General features: G+C 43.8%; 1 protein-coding gene across 26 annotated transcripts in view; it reads right to left on the bottom strand.

Moving 5' to 3' along the window:
* MACF1 (microtubule actin crosslinking factor 1) overlaps positions 1-26,365 on the bottom strand; it is a 337,353-nt gene that overhangs the window by 256,735 nt on the left and 54,253 nt on the right. The window contains exon 1 of one of the 26 annotated variants that reach the window (XM_032877345.1): positions 20,189-20,339. The exons of the other annotated variants lie outside the window; for them this stretch is intronic. Coding sequence (XP_032733236.1) covers positions 20,189-20,240 — 52 coding nt within the window. The 5' untranslated portion in view covers positions 20,241-20,339. Of the gene's footprint in view, positions 1-20,188; positions 20,340-26,365 lie in introns of those variants that run through there. 26 annotated transcript variants of the gene reach the window in all.

Below are 26,365 nucleotides of genomic sequence, written 5' to 3'. Positions count from 1 at the left end.
GGGACAAAGGAAGAAATATGACCAAAGACAAAGATGGACATCAGTAAAGAAGTGTGTGAGGGAGTTCACCTTGTAGCTAAAAATGAAACTGAAAAAGGGCAGGCAGCCCTGGCCAAGAAAGATAAGACGACTTCAGTCAAAACTACAAACTTTTTTTTCCACTGATGATTTCCATTTCTCTTCTGTAAACAGAAGTTAAAATATCACTTAATCACTGTTTAATCATTCTCCAAGTTCACTGCGGTTTAACTACTTATATTCTGACAGCTTCCAGCATGCTCCTAGAAAACTCTGGAGGGAGCTAAGGAGACCAACAAAAGATGGCTAAAGCTAACAAGAAAGGAGAAGGAAACTTTCAGTAATCATAAGGCTCCAAAACCACTTTACCAAGCCGGAAGTTTTATATTAAGCTCACAGGCCACCTGTTTCTTCAGTGTTTCGATCTGACACCTAATCCATGCATGGCTACAGCTCATGGGATTCCATGAGGGAGATGCCAGACCAGAATTTCACTCCCGAGGGCCAGGGCTTTAAGACTGCTGGAATGCGCCTAGTAAAGACATGGGGGTGTATGGGCAGCTGAGAGTCTCCACAAGGGAATTCAGTAAGGACAACTGCTATCCCTCAGCCCAAGATTATGAATTTAAAAATAAATCTCAGTGACCCTCATGCCTTAGAATCATTTGGGAAAGAATGTCACTGAATCCAGCAACGATTTGTCCCATTTGGGTAAACCAGCGAGAGGGGTAAAAGACAGAAATGTTCTTACCATCCCTCTCAAGGAGTCTGATTGGACAAAGTAACAAGGGGAATCCCAAGCTGGCTTCCTCAAAAGCCAAGGCTTATAAAGTATATATTTCTAAACTTCTTGTATTTGCAGATTTTAGGAAGAATATTAGTGCACACGCAGCATCTATGAGGCACTAAGATTTGTTCAGTATGTATTTTATATATATATATGTATTTTTTTCACATCGTTAGTAATTACTCTTCTTTTTTTCTTTAAGATTTTATTTTATTTATTTGACAGACAGAGATCACAAGTAGGCAGAGAGGCAGGCAGAGAGAGAAGAGGAAGCAGGCTCCCTGCTGAGCAGAGGGCCCTACGCGGGGCTCAATCCCAGGACCCTGAGATCATGACCTGAGCAGAAGGCAGAGGCTTAATCCACTAAGCCACTCAGGCGCCCCTGTAATGTATTTTTAAAAGGAAAAACTACAGTGTAGTTGTTAAGCAGGCCTCTGTGGACTGCCTGTCATACTGAAGACGGGGACTCAGCCTTGAGGCCTCATGCTCCTCTCCTGGAATTTGCAAATATAAGGCAGTGGGGAATAACTGTTTCCCTGACAGCCTAGATATTGCGGAAATCCCCTTCTCAGTGATCCCATTTCTCAACTTGATTAAAATAACTACCACCCAGATTCTTGGAAATTGGCATTTTCCTTATTCATTTGGGAGCTTTATCACCATGGCAGTGCAGCTTTTCTTTTGAGCCAAATAGCTACAGGATTTCAGCATTATTCTCACCCAACTGATTCTTAAGACTTGAGGGTCACTGGGAACAGCCTAAGGGCACTTGAGAAGGCCAAGGCTCTCCCATTCACTACAGCTGCTGGTAGAGATAGCAAAGTAAACAGTGCAGAGAGGAGAACTGAGAGGTTTCCACAAAGTCACCTCATGGAGCTGACTCTCTAAAAGGTTATATTATCAATACCAATTAGAAACTGGGCATGGGCCTTGCAGTACTTACTACCTTGCTCTCCACACACAAAGGCTCCAACCACCACCACCATCCCCCTCTCAGCAATATAAATGTTATGAATGGCATGTGGAATGGTTCCTGGACCCTTCTCTGATGTCCCCTCCTTGCCCAGCAAAATGATGCCCCCAGGGCCTGGTATAGTTCTTTGTGTATTAGCAGTCAATCTAGAAAAGTCCTATATAAGAAACTCTGAGGGGCACCTGGGTGGTTCAGTCAGTTAAGAGTCTGCCTTCAGCTTAGGTCATGATCCCAGATCCTGGGATTGAGCCCTGAGGCAGGCTCCCCGATCAGATCCGATCTCAGATCCGATCCATCTGTTGGGAGTCCGAGTCTGCTTCTCACTTTCCCTCTGCCCATCCCCCCCCCCCCCCCCGCTTGTGCTGGCACTTGCGTGCGCACTCTCTCTCTCTCAAATAAGTAAATAAATTCTTAAAAAAAAAAAAAAAGAAAAAGAAAAAAAAGAAATCCTGTGAGGGGGCCCAACACCTGAGGCTCTACAGGTCAATCACGGTTGTTGAAGTTTTTGTTTTATTGGAGGGTTTTAATTGTTCAATTTGGCGGGGGGGGGGGGGTGTCTTGTTTTAGGTTTTTTTCCTGGGATAAAGCAGCAGCATAATGTGGCTGAAAATAACCCATTTTCCTTTCTCATGATTAAGAATGCAGGGACTGCAGCTTTGACCTTTGTGACAATGTGATGTTTTGAACCAACAAAAACTGAAAGAGCCTGACAACAGGTAGAATCAGGCAGGGTTACAAAGACCAGAACAATTGCAGACCCTCCCATCCTGAGGTTCCTTCTGCTTCTATGTCTGAAAATACTGACACCAGACTTCCTCCAGACTGGTAACTATCTGATTTCACGCCTCAAGGACTATCTTGCACAAATCATTTTTCTTATTAACTACTTATTTCTAATAGACCCTCACTGCTCAAAAGAAACAGTTTTTTAAAAAATTTTAAGGATGAAAAATTACGTTGCTTTACCGCTTACCAGTAGTAGCTCCCAGAAGGAAGAACATTAGGAAGAAAAGAAAGGGGTATAAAGAACTCCATTATTCCCCAACTGTTCTTTTCACAGAGTAAATACCACTGTTCCTTGAGACCCTAGGAAAACCCCACCTCGACCTATTTGAGACCAAACTAGCATTCAGTAACTCATGTTTTAGGACTTTACCAAGGTCCAAGTAAATAGGAACTCCATCTCCTCCAGTTCTATGACCAAATCAGGGCAAGAGAAAACTACTCCAAATACACACACTACCATTCCTTCTCAAGCTGAACCAGAGGACTGCGTGAGCCCCTTGAAAGCCATGGCTACATTTGTATTTTCAACACCTAGTTCTGTACCTTGCAAAGAATGGAATTCTGTAAATGTTTGTTGACCTTAACTATCCTTTTAGATTCCAAGTGATACAAACCCTCCTTGTCCAGTAACTACGGTCACCAATCTCTCTTCTCTCAAACCTCTAGGCCAATGACAGTGACTCCCAGTCTTGGAATTCAAAACACCACAGAACTCATTTTAACCCTCTTGAAGTTCATACGTCTGGCACTTTTATTAAGGAAAGGAACTGAAATAAAATTAAAAGAAGTCACAATTCTCCCAAGCCCGGGTTTAAAAACAGCTGAAGGGTCTTTCAAAGGACTGCTCCTCTCTAAGCTTTCAAAGGCAAGCAATTTATTCAGAGAAACCTGGGCCATGGCTTCATATCTTGTCATTAACAAGCTGTGTGACTTGAGGAAAAGTGTTCTTCCACCTCTCTGGGTGGGCTCTTCCTCATTTACCTCTTTATGACACTATGAATTTGGGGTTGATCCCATAACCAAGTAAACCTCTAGAGCTAAACCAGCAATGCTTAATAGACAAAATAAGAACTCAGTTCTAACTGGCCTAACCTAAGCAGGAATTTCCTACAGAAAAATGGCCTTAAAGAGGAAGAAAATAAAGGAAAGAAAAGGCCTTCTATGCAAGGGATAAGAATCATAAAGTTAGTGGAGGATCCAAGAGGAAGAAAGTGGAAGTTGTGACTACAGAATTTAAATGAAGACTCTTAGGGGTGCTCTGCACCCCAGCCACTCTCTCTCAGTACCCTTTAAAGAATCCTGAACACTGAAAATAATTAAGAAATGCAAAAGGTAAACATACAAATCAGCATTCTGGACAAGAGGAAAAATTGCTGAGAGCTATAAAACAGGTTTAGGAGAAGAAAATAAGGATTTAAAAAACAGAAGAAGATGGGTGACTAGGTGGCTCAGTCATTTAAGCATCTGCCTTCGGCTCAGGTCATGATCCCAGGGTCATGTGATCAAGTCCCACTCAAGGTCCCAGCTCAGTAGGGAGCCTGCTTCTTCCTCTCCCCCCTGCTCATGCTCTCTCTCAAATAAATAAATAAAATCTTTAAAAAATAATAAAATAAAAATTAAAAAAACAGAAGAAGAAATAAGAAAAACAGAAAGCAAAAAAGGATACAGGAGAATCACAACGCACTTGCATTTAACTGTATAAATCTGACCAGAGAGAGCAAAAATTTAAATACACATGGAGGTCTGCTCATGCCTCCACTCAGCAAGGTTCTGCACTAAGGTAAGGTTATGCACCAGGGTGAACATGAGAGAGGGCACAGGGATCTGAGACATCAGCAAGTCTCGGTTCCCATGTGCCTCTCACACTGCAGCACCTTGAATACTGAATATGATTCTAATGTTTGAGAATACTTATTTTTTCATATGAAATGCCCCCTACTTACCAGCCAACTACTTCATACGGTGTTCTAACTCTGTCCTGGCATGTACACAAAGCCATGTTTGTATACTTTGATTTATGAGTCATTTAAGGTATTTTTCCAAGATAATTTTGGTTTTTTGGGATTTTCACCTTATATGCTGACTTTGGGATCTAATCTCCTGCAAGAGGTAAGATGAGACTTGGCCTCGCAAGGAAGATGGGACAGAAATGGAAACCCTTCCTAAAAGCTAAAGACAATAAAGAAGAGGACAGGAAGGAGACCACTGGTTTACATTTTGTGTCACTCCTGAGCCACACTCACCAACTTGGGAAAGGAGGTGGCAAGCTTATAAAACAGCCCAGAGGCTTGCTTGGGGCGGGTGGCTCAGCAGGTCTCTTATCGATGGCCAGGGAGATGCAGTGGCCGGGCACTTGCTCAGAGGCTCCATCAATGACATTCCAAGACCTGGTACTAGAGTCACTAGGGCTAGACCAGTTCTAAGGACGCCCACTTTCCCGACTGAAATTTCCTTTTCCTGCTTCTCTCACTACTGCATACTTGGAAGACCAGGGGCCCCTCCTCTATATATAGCTCAGTTCAGGCTCTCCTGGAGCACAAGAAACTTCCCTATCCTTAGACAAAAGCCAAGAAACTAGATGGCCTCTTGTAGTCAGGACCTGTGCCCAACCCCACAAATAACTGTTTTTGCCAAACAGTACTAATAAAAGTTCCCCATAACAAAATGGAATCCTTGTTGATAGCTAACTATAGAGACACTGAACCTCTCAAATGTGTCCAAATAGAGAATAAATCCTTCCCTTTGCTTTTGACTGATAAAAAGATCATGCCTGATGAGAACGTCTGCCTCCTTTTTATTCTAAAAACACAAAGGCCTGACAGTCTTGGAAAGCAACATTTGAAATCAGGAAAATAAAGCTATACTCAGCATTTGTAGTAGACAGACAGTGTGGTAATAATTACAGAACTAACAGTCAGTAGTTCCTGAGCACTTACTTTGTGCCAGGCACTGTTCTAAGTCCTTCTTTCATAATTACCTCCCTCAATTCACATTACCACTCTATGAAAATGGCACCATTATAATCCTCATGTTATAGCTGAGAAATTCTAACTTAAAGAGGAAGGTTAAGGAACTTGCCTGGGGTCACACTAAGTGACAGCATGGGATTCAAGGTCATCAGTAGTGTAGGTCCTTGGGGAACTAATATTTTGGATGCAGTTCAGAAAAGACAGAAAGAAAGAAAGTCTAGCAAAAGCAGTCACCCAAAATTGGACAAATTTTGTTGTTTCCTTTTTTCTATCTCTGCAAAATGGGTGGTAAAACCTGATTAAGTCTCTCCTGGTTCTATCTAGCTGTCTCTCCTTCCCCTCAACCCCTCAAACACAGTATCTTCACAGACTCTGAAATCCTCCCACAGCAGCTTAAGGAAAAGAAAAAAATGAGAAGAAGGCCTTAATCAAAAGCCCTCTTCTTTTGGCAAACAAAAGGCCTTGGTATTTCCACAGACAGACTAGTTATTCTTAACCCTAACCAAAGATTCTTTGGCAGAGAAAGAAATATGAAAATGTTAGGCTTGTGAGAATGGCTTGTGCTTTGGGCTTTTGTGTCTCAGTCAGTAAAGCCAGCCCACTGAAACACAAACACATGGCCCCTCAGTCACTCAAAGCTGACTTAGTTAACTCCAGGATCTAGGGAGAGAGAGAGAGAGAACAGAGGCCCTACTACTCCTGATGGTCTAAACCCTCTCTCCCCTAACCCCTTCCTGAGAGGGGAGTGCTTGACAGGTTTTCAAGTACATTAGGCAGAAAAATACATCTGAAGAAACAGACACCTAACAGATCAAATTCTGACAGTGGCAGTAGTGGATGCAGGCAGAGAGGAGGCCTCACTCGGGGGGTTCTCACTAGCCCCTCTGTGCTTCACACCCCAAATCAACAGTACAGAGTTTTAGCACTTTCCTAAGTAAACTGTGAAGATCTGGCAATTGTCTCAAGTGTTTTCTCCACTCAGCACTCCATTTTAGAGGCATAGTGTGGCCCTGAATGTCTTTAAGTGGTCATTATTTGCCCAGAAGGGAAGAGGAAAATTAAGACTATTTTTAAAAATAGGTCAATAAGGAAAAAAGGGAGGGAAGACAGTCTGCCAGAAGACAGGAAGGCACTAGCAGCATTGCCCCCGGATATGTTTGGGCTAAACTCCAAGTCTATGAAACTCCAATTCCCATCAATTATGATAATAAAGTGCCCAAACCCTTTATATCCAGTCAATAGCACCCTCCCCTTGCTACCTTACCCCTGATACTATGAACAAAACCACTATAAGGACACAGGCCCAGCAGCATAACTTCTAGCAGCCAGGTCTCTATCACAGTGGGAAACAAGAGTAGCCGGGTATGAGAAATCTCAGCCTGGCTTTGAAATCCCCTGGAGTGAACAGCCCAAATTAAGGTGTGATTGCTATCTATAATGGTACCAAACCTTGAGGTGTTAAACCATGAGGTAATAGGGTCCCATGTGGTTTAGGACTCTGAATCCTCTTGATTACCCAGGAAGCACGTCCTCATCTTGCTCCCATGCAGTATCAAAGGCAGGTGGAGTAAAAGGCCCTGCTCAGCCAGGCTCAACCCACTGACAAGTTTCAAACGTCTGGCATATGGTAGGCACACACATTTTTGTTGAATGAATAAATGAATAAAACATTTCATCCTCAACTGCTATAATCAGTTCCTTCCTACACCCAAGAGGGTGGAGGCAGTGTCAGAGAATTCTAGACAGTAGGAAGGAAAAAACTTTCTTTTCCCTGCCATTCCCTGGTGATCAAGCTCTTCTGTTGCAAAGTATAAAGCTCCCTTCAATATAAAATTCATCACTTGACTATTCTCCCAGAGTTGGATAACAGGCCACACTATCATAACCAAGGACAATGGTTCCTCTGCAGCTGGTGTACAACATAGAGTCCTCTGAAAGATGGCAGGGCATGGCATAGTCAGGGAGATGTCCTTTGCAGCAGTTTTTAGACATCAACAACTTGGAGACAATCCAAACATTCAACAATTAAGAAGATGGCTAAGTGAGGCCATTATCAACATTACAACTTAATTTATAATGACTATAGGGAAACAGTAATAAATAAATAAATAAATCTTTATAATGTCCCATGAAAAAGGCATGCAAACATATATTTATGTGTTAAGTGAAAAAAGTCAGTCACAAAAGGCCACATTATAGGATTCCTTTTATATGAGAGTCAGAATAGGCAAGTCAGAAAGGAGATTAGTGGTTGCCAGGGGCTGAGGGAGGAGCAGGGGTGAGGGGGTGACTGCTTGATGGGTACAGGGTTTCCATGTGGAGTCATGAAAAGGTTCAGGAGCTAGACAGTCATGATGGTTGCACAATAGTGCAGATGCAATGTCCATGAACTGTACACTTTCTTTATTAGGCTCCATGTACAAGGCGAAGCTCAACATGGGGCTCAAACCCACAACTGTGAGATGGAGGCCTGAGCTGAGATCAAGAGTCAGATGTTTAACTAACCGAGCCACCCAGGTGCCCCTTAACTGTACACTTTAATACAGTTAAAATGAGGGGTGCCTGGCTGGCTCAGTCATTTAGATGTCTGCCTTCAGCTCAGTTCCTGATCCTGGAGTCCTGGGACAGAGCCCCACATCAGGCTCTCTGCTCATCAGGGAGTCTGCGTCTCCCTCTCCCTCTGATCTTCCACCCCAACCCTGTCCCGGGCTTATGCTCTTCCTTTCTGTCTCTCTCAAATGAATAAGTTTTTTTTTAAAAATCTTTAAAACAGTTACAATGGTAAATTTTATGTTATGTGTATTTTACCACACACAAAAAAACAAAAAACAAAAACAACTTAGATGGGGGGGAACACATAATATAGGCTAGGATTACAATTATGTAAAAAGTAGACATGAACCAGAGGAACACAGACAAGTTTCAACATCTGTTAAATTAAAATGAGACTTCCTTGATGTTGGATAATAAATAAAAATCGAGAAAGGAAAAGAAGGCCAGAAGGATACAGCCAGCCCTAAAGCCACACTTGCAAGCCTGCAAATAAGTGCTGACCAAGTGGGGGACAAGTTACATTGCTCACCAAGTGCCAGAACAGCAGGTGTGTGTGCTATGGGGTGAGGGAGAGAGGTCTCAGGCCCTCCTCAGCCCTGTTCTCTAATCCCCCTTAAAAACACTCCCTAGGGCAGAGAAACCATCTGTTTCAACAAAGCCTAGAGCCCTACAAGCATATTAACTCCTTCACTGCTGACCTACTACAGATGGGCTTCACTCAATAGTAAATGTTCATTTTTAAAAATGCCTTTAAATGTTAGAACATAAGCTCCTTAAAAGGGAAGAGACTTGGCCCTGTTCTCTGGTATATCCCTAATACCCAGAATAAATCAACATCAGGGGATACTCAATAAATTATTTTTTCATTTATGTCTATTTTCTAAAGCCCCCCTATTCTCATCATTCGTCCTCACTTAAGAGTCTAACCTGGTTTCCTCAAATTCACTGCACCAACCAATATTTAGTGTGCTTGTGTGTAAGATCACTAGTCCCCTTGCTGTGCAGTTCATCACCAGGTCCCAGTGTCCAGCACAGTACACACAGTGGATGATCAAATCTATTTGTCAAATGAAAGAATGACTCACTTTGGTCACCACACCTTGTAAGCATTCAGCAATGAGCACTTCAATCTGGCTAGGTTTGAGCTAAGTACCATGAGAATTATAAAGTAGAATGTCTACAGAAAGGTCCCCCCAAAAGCACACAGTTTTAACGGGAAGAGAAAACTACCATGTAGGAAAGTGACACATCAATATGGACAATGATAATCCAAGAAGTCTTCATGGAGAAGAAAGGCCTAAAGTGAGGCTGGAAGGGATGGATAGGTTTCAGTCAAGTATGAAGAACAAGGGTGTTCCAGGTTAAGAGAACTGCCAAACACACAGTGTAGGAGAGAGTGAACGAGGCACTTCGAGGTACCATGAGGAGATGGGTCTGTCTGCAGCAGGAAGTGTGTTCTAGGAAGTTTTGTGAGATGAGCCTGGAAGAGTGGGGAGGGGGTGGTCAGAACACAAAAGTCTGTCATGGGGTGTCTGACTGGCTCAGTCGGAAGGGTGTGCAACTCTTGGTCTCAGGGTCACAGGTTTGAGTTCTGCGTTGGGTGTAGAGATTACTTAATATAAATAAACTTGTAAAACAATGTTTTAAAATAAAATAAAAGGTCTGTCCTACTTTTGGTAATAGGAAGCACAGGAAACAAAACATGAGGCAGTTTTAGTGGTTCAGGAATGTGGAGATGAGTGACTGAACCAGAGTCATGGCAAAGGGAGTGGAGAGGAAAGGGAAAATTTAAGAGAAATTCTGAAGAAACAAAAGGACCCAATGACAGACTCAAAATGGGGGTTGATGCAGAGAGAGAAGCCAGAAATGTTTCCAGGGTTCCTGATCTAGGAGACTGAAAGAATGTGAGCACAACTGTCAAAAATGGGGAATCAAGGAGAAAAGCCAAGTCTAGGCTTGATTTTGAAAATACTGAGTTCGAGGCAATATCCAAGTATAGATGTCCTGCAGGCAGCTGAAAAACAGACCAAAAAATTGAGATTTTTTAATACATACAATGGAATATTATTCAGCCTTTAAAAAAAGAAAAGAAGGAAATCCTGTCACATGCTACAATGCAGATGAACCTTGAAGACATTAGGCAAAGTGAAGCAAGCCAGCCACAGAAGGACAAATAAACTCACGGAAGCAGAAAGTAAAGTGGTGGCTGCCAATTGGGGTGGGTGTGGGGGAGGTGGGGGCGGGACGGGGAGTTGCTGTTCAACCGGTAGAGTTTCAGTCATGCAAGATGAAAAAGTTCTAGAGATCTGTACAACAAATGTTCACGCAGTTAACAATACTCTGCCGTACATGTAAAAATCTGCTAAGAGGGTAGATTTGGTATTTTATGTTTTTTATCACAATAAAAAATAATCACCTCTGAAAACATTGAGAGATTTTTAAGGAGTAGAAGACAGATGTGGGAGTTGGCAACTTCAAAGAAAAGCAGATGTCAAAACAACTGGCTAGAAGGGGGGAAATGTCAGGGGCAGTGTAATAATGCCAGCTATGTCTGTTTCATGGGTTTATGTGTCTGTGCTGTGTTAAGACTTTTACCTCTGCCACTCCACTTAATCCTCATAATTTTATGTTAGAGATATTACTATCCCCATATTACAGATGAGAAAATGGAAGCTCAAGAGAGTAAACTGCCCCAAGTCACTCAGCTGGTAAATGTAGAAACTTGGGTTTGAATCCAAACTCACCTGGATCCAAAGCCCATGTTCCGCCCACTTCACCACATTCCCTCACCCCTTAGGAAACTGCCATGGGTAGAGTCAGGAAAAAGGAAAGATCCAGCAAAAGGCACACAAACAGCAATCAGGTAAAGGAAAATCAAGAAATGCCCTCACAGAAGCTAACAGAAGAGAACCTTTTAAATAGGCAGCAAAGTCATCAACAGTGTCAAATACCAACACTCCAACACAGAAGGAGGTCCACACTCCAAGTCTGTCTGTCAAGAGTTGTGTAAAGACAGGCCAAGTACTACAGCCTGGAGAACTTCAAAGAAACAGAGGCAAAACCTGGAGCTAAATGGGCTTCTTCTCTCCCTCTTATCACTGACAGGCACCTGGGGCTACTGGTGGCCCAGTCACTCCCGGCCACTCCAAAGTCCTCATGCTGCAGTGCACCGCCTGGCCAGTCCCAGGAAATACCCACCCAAACACAAACCACCGCGCAACAGAGGGTCAGGTTCGACTTGAGCAGCAGGAGAAGTGGATCTCCACTCCAACTATAGTGCAATATCTGATGTTTGTTTCCAAAACCAAACTCACTTTGAGAAGGATTTCATGCCCCTGCTCTCTTTACTTCCCTCGTCCTAGACAAACTAAAATCAGCTACGTACAGCCCCACTTCAGCTGCAGCCTGACCTCCCTGTAAATGACCTGTCACACCACTGCCAAAGTCAGACTTCTCTCAAAAAGCCCCGGGTGGTTTATATCATTTCTCTGCCTTGAAAATATCTAGTGCCTTCTTCTGCCTATGTTATTCCTTAGCCCTTTATGAACACAGACTCAGCTTTCCAATCCAGCCTCATCTCTCATCCCAAACAACTGTGGAAACAGAAACTTCATGAGTCTATTCCTTTGCACACCTGTTGTCTTTCAAAAATACCTTTTCCGCCTTCTTAACAGGCAAACTGCTACCCAACTTCAAGATTTGGCTCCAGTACGTTTTCCCCTTTCAAAGTCTTCCCCACCACTCACCGTGCTGCCCCTAGTAATCACTCCACCTCTGCTCTCACAGCATTTTGTTCATAATCTCTATAAATAGCACCTGGCATGCAGATAGACAGATAACTGTATCTCCCCTAGACTGTGCAGAGGACTGACAATCCCTCAATGCCTTATACAGAAGGTTCTCAATGGGGGTGCCTAGGTGGCTCAGTCAGTGGAGCAGGCAACTCTTGATCTCAAGGTTGTCAGTTCAAACCCCAAACTGGGCATAGGGATTACTTTAAAAAATACACACACAGGGCGCTTGGGTGGCTCAGTGAGTTAAAGCCTCTGCCTTCAGCTCAGGTCATGATCCCAGGATCCTGGGATCGAGCCCCACATCGGGCTCTCTGCTCAGCAGGGAGCCTGCTTCCCCGCTCTCACTCTGCCTGCTTCTCTGCCTACTTGTGACCTCTCTCTGTCAAATAAATAAATAAAATCTTAAAAAAAAAAAAATACGCACACACATGCACACGATTAAGGAGGGGATAAATTTTAACAGTACGAAACTGTCATGGGCCTAAAAACTACAGGACTTACTGAAGGTCTAAATAGGTGCCTAGTAGGGGCGCTGGGTGGCTCCGTGGGTTAAGTCTCTACCTTCGGCTCCGGTCATGATCCCAGGGTCCTGAGATTGAGCCCCGTATTGGGCTCTCTGCTCAGCGGGGAGCCTGCTTCCCTCTCTCTCTCTCCCTGCCTGCCTCTCTGCCTACTTATGATCTCACTCTGTCAAATAAATAAATAAAATCTTTTAAAAAATAAAAAAATAAAATAAATAAATAGGTGCCTAGTGCTATAAAAGATGTTGACAGGCCTCACCCCAGAAACATGCAGATTCCCAGATTCCTTGCACTGGAGAGAATCACCCCATTGAGATAGGTTTGCTTAAGGGCCCTGGGAATGGGAGGGGCAGACAATTCTCACTGTGTGAAGGATGCAATCCTGTGGGTGACTCAAGCCATTTTCCCACTATCCTGGCTGCCATAAAGGCAGGTTTTTCAATTGACCCCCAACCCCCTGCACACAAAGTCACACACATGTGCCTTCCTTCTATCAGTCCTCAAGCTAATTTCTAAACACGCCAGTGTATCATCAGCTAGAAAACCCACAGTGTCTGCTCCAGGATGTCAACTTCAAGTCAGAAACAAGACTGCTCTCTTATTAAGTCTATAATTCTACCCTAAGGCTCTCAGTCTCAAGTAACAGAAACCAATTTACACTTGACTGCAATATGTTGATTTAAAACACAGCACCAGCTCCATGTTTTCCAGACACAGTCACCTACCACAAGCAAGGGTGATGACATAGTAGTCTGTCAACCAATTACACCAGGTTAAGCTAGCCTGAGCTACTAGCTAGGTGCTAGCTCAGTAACAGCAAGAAAAGAAAAAGAGAATCTCAATGTCAGACCAATCTGGGGCTCCCACACACACATCTATATAGCAGCAATTAGGTCACTTTTGGTATTGCAGTTTCTTGATCAACACTGATGAATCTCTTAGTACAAGTGGAAAGGGTACTAGGGTTAGGAGGATCTATGAAGCCATTTAAATGCCTGGAGTGGGGACGCCTGGGTATCTCAGTCGGTTAAGTGCCTGCCTTCTGTTCAGGTCGTGTGATCCTGGGGTCCTGGGATCGAGTCCCGCATCGGGCTCTCTGCTCAGTGGGGAGCCTGCTTCTCTCCGTGCTTGTGCTCGCTCACTCACGCTCTCTCTCTCTCTCTCTCTCTCTCTCTGACAGATAAAAAAAAAAAAAATCTGAATGAATGAATGAATGAATGCCTGGAGTTGCTAGGAAAACAGTTTCAGAATAAAACAGTGCAGTGATGAGATGATGACATGTGGGAGCTGCTGACTTGGCACCTGTCCCATGATGAAATTAACTGCATAGTAAAACATCTGAACCAGCTGGCCACTAAGTCTGAAGACAGAGCTATCCCTAGAGGGGGAGGGGCCAAGAGCTATCAGAGGGGTATTGAAAGTGTTACAGGTAATCTCAGAAGCTTTTAAAAGTGCAATGAAGTTAAAAACCAACACCCAGAGCTTTGAATATATGTATTAAGATCAATAATTCCACTTCTAGAGATATATCCTAAAAAGATCATCAGAAATGCACAGAAAATTTTATTTATAATGATGTTGATTATTGTATCATAGCAAAAAAAAATTAGAAATGTGCATGCCCCACAACTGGGAAATGTTAAATAAATGATCCTTCCACTTGAGGAAATTCCATATAGTTGTTAAATGTTGTAGACAAGCAGCAGCTCTTTCTGCCCATGGGTCCTATTCCCGTGCTTTAATAAAACCATCATTTTGCACAAAAAGGAAGGAAGGAAGGGAGGGAGGAAAGAAATAGGTAAAGGCATGAAAAATGCTCACAAAACAATAAACAGTAAGATAGAGAACTACATTACAATAATAGAAAATATATAAAAACACTGTTATGTATATGTGGACACAAAAAGGTTAAATGGAAACAAGCATGAATATAGTAACCTGTGAATTGTAGGATTTTTGTGATTTGGGGTTTTTATTTTTCTATGCTTTCTATTTGGCTAAAGTTGTGCTTTCATTTAATGGCAGAGGGGGAAAAAATCTAAGTTTTTTTTCTTAAGATTCTTTAATCGCCACATTGAAGAGGAAAAAAATTCCCCCCCCAAAAGGCCAATCTCTGAAGGGTACATGTCAGGGCATGAGGACTTCCCCCACTTGCCCAGACACAGCACTAAGGGACAATCTCCCAGGCTGGCCAACAAAGTGGATATCCAAAGTAAAGCTGTGAGATAATGGGCGCTGGGTGGCTCAGCTGGTTAGGCAACTGCCTTAGGCTCAGGTCATGATCCCAGAGTGCTGGGATCAAGTCCTGCATCGGGCTCCCAGCTCCAAGGGGAGTCTGCTTCTCCCTCTGACCTTCTACCCCTCTCGTGCTCTCTCTCACTGTCTCACTCTCAAATAAATAAAATCTTTAAAAAAAAAAAAAAAAGCTGTTAGATAATGAGAAAGATGACTTGACATACACCTCAGAACTAAGAACCAAAACTGAGCATGCAGCTCGTTGGCAGTCCCCGTGCTCCCTTATTCGGTGTTGCCGCCGCCCTCCCCACCTGGGGCCACCTACGGACTAGGAATACCATCCTTCCAAAGTTTTCAAGAGCAGTCCATTTTCATTCTTTGAGATTGGATTTAATGTTTCAAAACAACCTGAGTCTTAGTATCATTTTCTGACCAAAAATTAAGTAGGACAATAAAATGACTGTAGTTTCTTATAGGAGTCATAAATCTGGCGGTGAAGAGAAAAACCACAACAAGGGTTTTTATAAATGTGCACAGGCACTGATGTCAAAGTGGCTTTTATTTAACCCCGTCTGGTGACTACTGAAGGACATCTGGATACAGGAGTTGAGTCCAATTCTTCAAACGTCTTTTTAGGCTTAACACGTGCCAGGCAGGCAATGAAGATACAAGAAGGGAGTCATAGTTCCCACCTGTGACAACAGTATGATGAACATCTCCTTGGCTCTAACTCTGTGCCAGATGTTACACTTACTATTGCATTTAATCTTAACATTTTGTGAGGTAAATTTTATTATCATCCCCATTTTACAGGTGAGAATACTTAGGCTTACAGAATTTTACAGGAAACTTACCTAAGAAGTAAAGACTAGGAGGAAAACCAAATGTTTAAAAACTATAACTAAGGAGCGCCTGGGTGGCTCAGTTGGTTGAGCATCTGCCTTCGGCTCAGGTCACAATCCTAGGATAGAGCCCCACGTAGGGCTGGCTCCCTCCTCCAGTGGGGAGCCTGTTTCTCCCTCTCCCTCTCCTGCTGCCATTCACTCTGCTTGTGCTCTCTGGCTCTCTGTATCTCTCAGTCAAATAAATACATAAAATCTTTAAAAATAAATAAATAAAAACTATAACTAAAACATAACTATAAAATGTTTAATAACTATAACTAGTAAATAACGGCAACTATAAGCATGCTTTAAAATAAGCATGTTTAAAATGTATAGCAGCACAGATGAGGGAAAGAGAATTCTACCTCAAAATGCAAAGGATGAAGAAAAGAGAGGGAAAGGAAAGGAAAGGAAAGGAAAGGAAAGGAAAGGAAAGGAAAGGAAAGGAAAGGAAGAAAACTATAGGGGGTGGGGATGAGGTTGGGCTAGGCACTGAAAGGTGAGTGGAAGTTTGGTATCTAAAGAGAAGGATGGGGCACCTGGATGGCTTAGTCACTTAAGCATCCAACTCTTGGTTCTGGCTTAGGTCATGATCTTAGGGTCCTGGGATAGAGCCCGTGCTCAGGGCGGAATCTACTTGTCTCTCTCCCTCTGCTCCTCTCCCCGTGCATTCTCTTTCTCTCTCAAATCAATAAAGTCTTAGAGAGAGAGAGAGAGGACAATGGTATTCCAGGCAAAGGCAACAGGACAGTATATGCAAAGGCAGAGAAGGGTGAAAATGTGTGGCTATGCTGGAGTATACTGGTTTTTAAATTACCTTACAGACCTATCACAATTTTTTTTAGCAAAGACTAGAGAACCACTTTCTCATCATTCAGCTTCAACTACTTCTCTGCCTGCCTAACTAATCCCCAATTACCAGCCCACAGCACAGGCCTGGAAAAAGCAAAACTTGCCAAAGAGCAGGACTTGGACCAATAGTTGGACCTGTCATACCCACAGGAGAGGTTTGTCTGGGGAGAAATCACTCAACGACTATGGTTTCTGGCAGGGCTGAGAAGTAGAAATTAAAGCTCAGAAGCCGCAGCAGCAATGGGATACAGTGCACCCCAATACTGGTGTGAGAGTACCAAAGATTCACAGGAAATTGGGGACTGGAACTTCAGAAGACCTGACAGTGTCTCTATTCTCCCACTTGGCTCCCTTTAACACTAGATGGAAGAATGTCTGCAAGCTGAACCACATCAAGCAAAGTAACTACACGAAAAGGGGAGCCCAGCCCCGCTGGAATACACAGAGATACAGGTGAAAGGGAAGTAGTTACTCACCATAATCAGGGGGCACAGTGGGTGACACTCGGCCCACAGGACAGTTTGACAAAGGCAGCGGTTTGTATCTAACTGCCTGGTCACCCAAGGTTGGGGAAATAATTGTCTAAGACCTATGACAACATTCCAGAAATGATTATAAAGACCAAACCAAAACAACTACGTGCCCTCTTCCAGGCACCTCTCCCACCCGAAAAAGATTCAAGTTCTGGCAAACAAGGAAGGTTAAATTAGATGAACGAAACAAACTGCCATATCTTATAAATTTTATGCTATAAAGACTTCCACACATTGTATATAAATAAAGGTAGGACTAGAAAACAGGACACAGCTCAAGGAGGATAGTGCAGGCGAAAAAAAAAAAAAGATCTATTGCCCTCACCTCAAAGCACATAATCTGCTCTCCCGCAGGAAATAAGGTGCACCAATGTGTGTTACACATACACTGGGGCAATTGTGGGTATTCTCCAATATAGCACATGGTCCCCAGCATCGGACAGCAGCACAATATAGCCATCTTGGCTGCTATCTCCCAGGAAGTCCTTAGCAGGACCGATGTTCTCAGACCAGCCAAGCCTTGGGTTTTCCAATGTAAACTACCTATGCTATGGGAGTATTTAAGAGCTTCATGGATTAATACATATAAAGTGCTTAGAACAGGGTTTTGTTCATAACTAACATTTGCTGAGTGCTTACTTTTATTCCTATTATCACTAGTGCTACTGTCTTCTCATCCCGATCACCATAATTGTCCTACAGTGAGACCAAGTAAGACCTGGAGCCAACCATGTGGGTGGGTGTTTAGGGCTACAACTCCCCAACCAGAGTGTGACTTGACCGAGCTCATCCTAGACTAAAGCAGGCACAAGGACTCACCATGATTCAGTCTCCAGCAGGGACTGAGGACAGAAGAGATAGAACCAACATCTGGTGAACTCTGGCAACATTCCAGACACCCAAGTGTATATATATCCTCTTGTTTAATGCCCACAGCAGTAAGTGCTTCTGAGTTCATCTTAGAGAGGCAGAACCAAAATAACCCTAGGATCTGGGGTGGGAAGAGAAGACTGTGAGCTGCCACTGCAACTGTGGTCTTTTCTTTTCCCTGATTTCAGCCCCACACAGGCACACCCCATGAGAGGTGTATCTCCTCTGTTACTTGTTCATTCCTAGCACTGTTACTCACTCCTTCCCAGGAAAGACAGGGCAAAGGAGAGAGGGGGTAAAAAATTTTATAGGTGGGTTAAGAAAATAAATGATTGCCAAGCTGGTTTTAATATAACCTCTTTCAAAAGCAGAAATAACCCTTGCTAGGGTGTGATTTCTAAACTCCACATGCCCCGAAAGGATCAAATCAAGACCTACTTATACCTACTTGTACTGAGGAAGTCAGGAGAGTTAGGGGAAACTGGGAACCAAAGCAATCCCTATTTAAGGAGTGAAAAAGGACTCCTTCCATGCATGTTTTGTGGGAGGAAACCAAGAAGTGGTTTGTTCCGCACTTTGTTCCTGAAGCACCTGCAGCAGAGGAAGATAGGGTTACGTGTGCTGCAGTCGCCTGAGGACCTCAGCAATCTACTTAGGTCACTGCTAAACTTGATTCACTTATGCCACGGCCATCTTCATGTGATTTAATTGCTCATCTAAACCCTTGACACTAAGAGGAACCAAAAAGAAAAGTCATACTCTCCAATTCCGTAAGAAAAGTAAATCTCCTGTAGTTTCCATCCACACCTGCCCATCTTCAGGAAGCTCTGGCCTTTTATCACAAGACTGGTGCCAAGGATAATAGGGAATACAACTATATTAAGGAGCTCAGTGTCCAAAGACAGGTCTAGGGTTCCTACTCCAAACCTTTTCTTCTACTGAAGGAACACACAAATTATTAAGTTTGTTAGTCCTTCCATGAATTTTGTAAACAAAGGAGAGAAAGAAAAGGGCTCCTGCTGTTGGGTGGGCATCATGCTCAGGAATATAGAAGGATCTCTCTCAGACAGGAACTAGGGCAAGAAAAGGGGGCTCTTCTATGGCACAAGGGTACATCCTTGTACCTCCCTTCAAGTTCTTCAAGTTCCCAACAAGGCTCAAGAACTGGAAGAGTCACTAAGAAGCTTCACTGGTTCTGCCCGGCATCTCACACCTCTTTCCCATGAGTCTGGATGAAGTCCGAACTCTTTCTGCCCTCTCAAAACTTCCTTTGACAGGGAAACAACAGTTAACCTCACTCATTCTTGCTAAGACCTGCCTGATGCCTGATGAGCTTGCAGAGCCCCAAACTTAAACAGGAGTCAGAAGTCCTGGAAAAAACATTTTTTTTTTTAATGCAGTGGGGAGGGGATGGGGGGAGACAAAAGGGAAGAGAAGATAGAAATTAGTAGAACATTACTTTATAGCTGCATATCCCTTGATAGCACACAAAGCTCTCCATGTATATGCTCTCTTAGAAACAATTTTTCAATAGATAATGGAAGAAAGGAAAATACCAAGAGACCCTGGCAGGAGGGAAGTCTCCCACTCCCTCTTCCCTGAAGAAACCCACTTACCCTCTCTCTACCTCCCCTACTCTCTCTGCACCCACCCCATGATTGCTCTGGATCCAGAATCCAGACTGCTGATAGAAAGAGGGAGGGGTTGAGCACCTTCCTAAGCAGATGGAAATAAAACCACCAAATAATTAGAGAAGCAGCAGCAAAAAGATTTCATTCATCTTCCGCCTCAAGAGCCAAAGAGGCCTGCATTTTTCTCATCTGTGGTCAGTAAAGAGTTTGTCAATCATGTAAAGCAGACACTATTCCCTTTAAATATTATTCTATCAAAAGGTTACCTCCTTTAAAGTCACTGATTTACCCCTGTACATGACTCTCCTGGCCTGTCAACCTGCATTCCTCCTCCCCGAACCACTCCCTATTCTCTGTTCTCTCCAGGGGGAACTCTGACTCACTTACACACAGGCTTTGGAAATCCTGGCCCAAGAAACAGCTACACCTGGGTGAGGCTGCAGTGCCCGATGGCAAGTGCCCTCCACCCACACTGCCCCAGGAGTGCCCTGAGCTCTGCTCAACTCAAGGGAGCAGGGGACATTTCTTCAACGCCTCTTCAAGCAAGAGAACAGACTGCTGCTGAGGTAGCTGAGAGGATCCTCTCCCACTCACCCACTGTCACATTTACAGTGCTAGCCCTTCTATGTCATTGCCTAAACACACCAAAAACTATGGCCAGCTCAGAGTAAGAGGGAACCCTGAGCAACTGATGGGAATTTAAAGACCGCACAGAACACCCAACTTACTGTGTTCACAAATTCGGCAAGGATAAAGGCAGGGAGTCAGAAGCCTCATCATACCTCTAAGGTTGTTGAGTCCCTCCAGGAACTTCTGGTACTTATAGGCATTCATGTCCCTGCCCAGCTAGCTGTGTTGGTTCACTGTCTAGAAGCAGGCAGCATGACACGGTGACAGCTGAGAAGTAAGAGCCTTCGAACCGATTGGTCTCTACCTCTGTGCCTCTGAGCCCCCAAGAACTGGACTTTGACCACATTTACATGTGACGTCACCAGAGAGGCCTTATTACATTACAGCCCTTTGTGCTCCCTCATTTGTTGCAGTGAGCGGAAATACCTCCCCAGAAGGGGACAGCCCCTCCTTTGTGCAGAAATGAGGCGGGAGACCACAACAGGCCCCTGCCTATCATCTGCCACCTCATCTGCCACCTTCTCTCTAGACTCCAGCCCAGGCTCCCCTGGGATTACCGCTCCTCCGGTTTAAACTCTAGGGAAAGAGACTTTAATGCTTTTCAAGACACCAGTCAGGGGCTCATCTAACACTGGAGAACGAAACCTTTAAAGGGCCACACTCACCACAAGAATGTCACTACAGGAGCTCTTGGGCAAATATCACATGGCTATGGGGCAGGTTTTACAAAATAAACAACGGACGCTGCACTCTACTTACAGCAGTCCTGTGTACAGAATGGAACACAGCCACACACAGGCGAGACGCTGCTGATCAACACAGTCCGAGGCAGGGAGACAGAAGCAGAAACTGTGAAGCCCACTTCCTAAGTGCTAAATGCACAGTTCAGGGAGGGAGGACCTTCGCCATAGAAAACTAAGGGGAAAATGCAGTTCAGACACCCCCCACCCATGCTCCCCATTCCAGGGCACTATTCAGCTCAGCTGACTTGTTTTTGGTTTGTTTTAATAATGTCAGTATCGGGCGCCTGGGTGGCTCAGTGGGTTAAAGCCTCTGCCTTCAGCTCAGGTCATGATATCAGGGTCCTGGGATGGAGGCCCGCATCGGGCTCTCTGCTCAGCAGGGAGCCTGCTTCCCCCTCTCTCTCTGCCTGCCTCTCTGCCTGCTTGTGATCTCTCTCTCTGTCAAATAAATAAATAAAATCTTAAAAAATAATAATAATAAAAAAAAAATGTCAGTATCTACCGTAAATTTCCTTCTCCATTAGCCCCCAAAAGATGACCCACTCCCCACCCCACCCAATAATCACAGGCTCATAGGATAAGCTACAGAGATTATATAATAAGAGGGGAAAACAAAATTCTGAAATTTCTATCGCATTTCATTGTAAGAAGCTCAAAGGGCTTCATCTGCAGGGCGCCTGGGTGGCTCCTGATTTCAGCTCAGGTCATAATCTCAGGGTCATGAGATCAAGCCCCACACGGGGCTCTGTGCTCAGTGGGGAGTCTGCCTGAGATTCTCTCTCTCCCTCTTGCCCCTCCCCCAACTCATGCGCATGTGCCCATACTCTCTCTCTCAAATAAATAAATCTTTTTTAAAAAGTGGTTCACCTGCATCATTAAATTCATCTTTTAAAATGTCTTTATAAAAATAACTGTAAATTTTAATTTACATATGAGAAAATAGGTTAAGCAATCTGCCTAAAAGTCATGCTCTGGTACTCTGGCTCATTTTACCATAAAAGCCTTGGCATCCTAGAAACCCATGGGTAACCAATGGAGTCAGACTCCACGGAAGAACCCCTCACAAGAGAGACACCCCCCTCTCAGTCCTGAAGGTTTTCCAAGCAACCTGCCAGGCAGGCTGTCATTTAGCGACTTGGGGGTGGAACTCACAGGGTGTCAAATATAACGTTCCACAAAACTTCCAATTATGCAAGTTGGATGCAGGTGAAGAACCTGTATAAGAAGCACTATGAAAACAAAGAAAAAAAGAGTGTGCCCATTTGAAAAGATCAGGCTAAATAATATAACAGCTGCTAAGATAATAGAGAGGGGAACATTTTTAAATAATAAAAGTATCCAACCCAAGCTTTTGTGCCTTCCGATGCTACCAGTCAGTCAACACTACCAACAAGGTAGCCAACCACTGTGTGCAGATCTGTGTATTTACTAGGAGTCAAAGGGACACAATATGTGCTTCCTTTTCTCAACAGAACAATTTCATGGGCAAGAGTCAATGATTAAAACGGACCTTAATGGGGCGCCTGGGTGGCTCAGGGGGTTAAAGCCTCTGCCTTCGGCTCAGGTCATGATCCGGGGGTCCTGGGATCGAGCCCCACATCAGGCTCTCTGCTCCACAGGGAGCCTGCTTCCTCCTCTCTCTCTCTGCCTGCCTCTCTGCCTACTTGTGATCTCTGTCTGTCAAATAAATAAATAAAATCTTAAAAAAAAAAAGGGGGGGGACCTTAATGTTTACAGAGTGTAAGTCAGACAATGGGAAACAGTAAAAAACAAACAAAAATACAGATTCTGTGATGCATTACTGTGAGAATCACTGTATCTTTGAGGTCACCTAGTCCAAAAGACCAGGTCCTCAGATTCCTCATCTGTGAAATAAGGCTGCGTACAGAGAAAGGCAAACATTAAATATCAGTTCAGATCGTGTGTCTGTTTCCTGGCATTACTGCACTTATTTCTCCAGGAAGAGAATGGATAATAGAGTACAGTGCAAACAATTTGGGTTGTAGAGTCAAAATACCTGGATTCCAGAGCCTGTCTCAAGATCCAACTTTGTCACGAACCAGCTACGTGAGCAGGAGCCCCAAATTCCTATGAAACACTAGTTATTCTTTTCTTTTTAGGTCATAAAATCTAATGAGAATCTGATGAAAACCAAGGATACTCTCCCTAGAAAAAGGCACATATTCACCTACATATAGTCTGTTGTTTACAAGTGGAGAGGGGTCAATGAACCACAGGTAGATAACCTCTAAACTGATCTCTGTGATCCATCCTGTGTCATGATCTGAAAGCAATTAACATAGTGCAATGTGAATATAAGAATGTGAAAGAAAGATCAGTTAGCCAGGGCAGAGCTGGGTCCTCTTGCTTTAACGCCATTATAAAATCCTATTCAGAGACTCCTCCCACCCAAAGGAGCAAAGCAGCCCAGACAACAGGAATCTCACAGCAGGAAAAACTGACTTTTAAAATAGCCACTTGAACTAAGTGCATTTAAAAGACAACACATGCTAGTTTGTCATTTCCTCTGTGTGTTTCACCATTGAAATTGTTTAATAACATCTTATCAGATAAAAATTAAACAAAAACAAGGATGTTTGGCATTAAGGAGTGAGAGACAGTTCCAACTCCAGGGTTTTGAGAAAGGGGAGGAGGGCAGCAGCCTCAACCCCAATTGCACTCTTGCAGCCCAGGGACTCTTCCTCAAAATCTGAGCATTTCAAAGCACCTGAGTCCAATACCTCTACATGTTCTTTGTGGCCCTTCATGGTTTATCCTCCTAGGTCTCACAAGGCGAAGAGTGGGCGAAACCTCAGGTGGCAGGAGGGAGGCTCCCCAAAGTTCCAGAGATGAACAATGTGAAAGGCTCAGAATCTGGCAGTCTAATAGGCACTCTCTGGCCAGCTGCTGACAGAGGGGGAAGAAAGCCCTGCTGTCTCCAACAGCCCTGACACACATACAGACACTTCGGAACAGAGTGGAACTTGACTGAAAGCAGGCAGATCAGGAAGTGCAGAGGACAGTGCATGAGATGTAGTCCTTTGGGCTGCCTGCTCTCTAGTGACAGGATGACAGTTTAAAAGGAATACCTGCCCTGCCCAGGCTCAGGGACACCAGAACCTTGGTGGAGTGAAGGCCTGAGTCAGGTTCAGGATATTAGTCCTATAACATGAAGACAAGTCTGCCAGTAGAGAATTACAACTGAGGAGAAAGTTCTAGGCTGATGAAGAAAGAAAAGGCCCTACCTTGGAGTTCACGCAGCCCCCCCAAACCCCTCTACGAGTTAATAACTTCTATAATTCTTTCGAAGCTATCTTTCCTCTAAAAACAAAGGTCCCTCTCCCCCACACACCCCCACGTCAGGGTGAGGGAAGCTAAACCTGGACAGCCAGTTCAAAGAATTCACCCAGCCATTCATTCTACATACATCTGTTGCCTACTCACCACTCACCAGGCACCAGCCTAGGTGCTGGGAACACAGAACTCAGAGTCTAACAGGATAGAGAGCAGGACAAAAAAGGAATCAATCTGTCTGCTCAGACTCAGGGAAGATGAGGGTCATAGGTGGTCCAACTGAAGGCACAGCTGACTTCCAACTGCTCACTCTCTAGACCAGCCCTAAAGACAAGAGGTTTAGGGACATGAAAGGTAACTCTCCTCATATAAATACATCCATTTCCTTTGAGGCCAGTTGCTACCGTTACTCCAAAGCAGCTGCTGACCCAAGAAGACAGCGAAAATGTCTCCAGTGACTTAAGAAGCCAGTAACAAAAGCAGGTGCCAGGGTTCGTGGTCCTATTCAGGGAGCAACAAAGATCACTTTCTTCATTGTCTCCCCCTGGCAGCAGTGTCTGATGGAGAAAGGGGTTGAATTACACCTCGTCCTTCTGGTCTGCTAGAGAGAAAATGAGTTTGCCATCTGAAGAAAGAGCTGTCCCCAGGGCCAGAACTGCCTCTGCAGGGCTGAGGAACAGAAGAAAAAAAAAGTCAGACCTCATGCTTAGAAGGAGAAAACCAAAATGGCAAAACCAAGGGAGGCTTTAAGTGTGGGCCTGCTAGCAAAGGCCCAAGGAGCTCTGCCCACTCTGCTCATCCCAGGCTCGGAGAGCTACTTTGTGTGGACCAGACTTACACTCTGGGTCTGGCAACAAGTTTAAAAAGGCCTTGTGCTTTAGGCCACATGCTCTCAAATCAGTTCTCTCTCTTTGATCCTTTTCTTTCTGGCTGTGTGGTCCACGGAAAAATGGGTGAATCCTAGGAGTCCTCTCCTCCCTACAGTGGTTATGTAATACTACAAGACCAAACAAGGTGAAAAGGACTGACCAGTTGGGAAGAAAGGCAAAAATACCTGCTCTTAGGGTCCATCTGTACCAGCCATGACCTCTGATGCTAGCTCTACCTGAGACTAAAGATCCCCTCTAGGTTTATAATATCATAAAGCAACCTAAAAGCCTCATGAGACCTTTTGGGGACCTAAGAAAAAGGTCAGAGACAAGAGTCACCTACTACTGGAACAAGGTTATGGACTTCTAGCAGAGATGGGAGGGAAAGACATTTATTTCAACAAAAGCATCCTGACACAGCTACAGGCATCCAGGTGTAATAGAGATCAACAATTTCCCCCTCCTCGGGGAACAGCTTCAGTCACCAGCTCCATCAGGACCCAGAGGACACAGCTGCACTCCATGTCAGCTAAAGGTGCCCACTAAGGAGAACCACATTCAGTTATTCTGACAAACCCCAGGGGCGAGAGTGCTTGATGGCTCAATTCACCTGAGCGCTTCCACCAGCAAATAAAACAAGTCTCCAAGACGACAGGCCACCAACTTCCCGTAGCATTCTTATGTTGCTTTTGAGCAGAGGAAGGAGGCAAAATAAACATTTTTGAAACTCAGATTCTAGACACCAAAAATAGCATAATGGAATTTTCCTCTGAAGCTGCCTTTTCCTAAAAATGAGGTTATATTAAAAAAACAAACAAACAAACAAAAAACAGTCCAAGATAGACTGTATAGTGATGACTCCAGGATGTTAGGGTATGAGTTCTAAGAAACTTAGTATCTTGAGTCCAAGATAATATTCAGTGGGAAAACATCACAATGTTAAGGAGTGGCTAAAAGTACTTAATAGGCAGAACCTCAGTAAGCGGTCAACAACAGTTTAATGAGTAGTGGGTATATATACGTATCTCCTATAGTGTTACCTATACTTGTCTACATGCTTGAAATATTCATAATAAAAAACTGAAGTCATGGATCAGACTACCCACCAAATTTACAAATATATATACTATTTAGCCCAGCAACTGCACACCTAAGAATTTTTCCTATAGATACATATATGCAAAATGACAAGTGTACAACAGGTTTTTCACTGCAGCATTGTGTAATAACAAAAGATCATCCATCAGTAGGGATCTGGCTAAATAAATAATGGTACATCTACATAATGAAATAATAAGCGGGGGGGGGAGAGGTCTTTATGAGCTGAAATGGATTAATCTTCAAGATATAATAAATAAAACAAAGAAAGGTCAAACAGTGTATGTCATTCATTTTTTTTTTTTTCAAAGGAGGGAAGAAAAAT

This window comes from Lontra canadensis, unplaced genomic scaffold (assembly GCF_010015895.1).
Source record: "Lontra canadensis isolate GAN:19392208 unplaced genomic scaffold, GSC_riverotter_1.0 scaffold60, whole genome shotgun sequence".
In the NCBI taxonomy this organism is placed as follows: Eukaryota; Metazoa; Chordata; class Mammalia; order Carnivora; family Mustelidae; genus Lontra; species Lontra canadensis.
The sequence above is the reverse complement of the archived record's forward strand: the minus strand, read 5'-3'. Positions and strand labels throughout refer to the sequence as shown.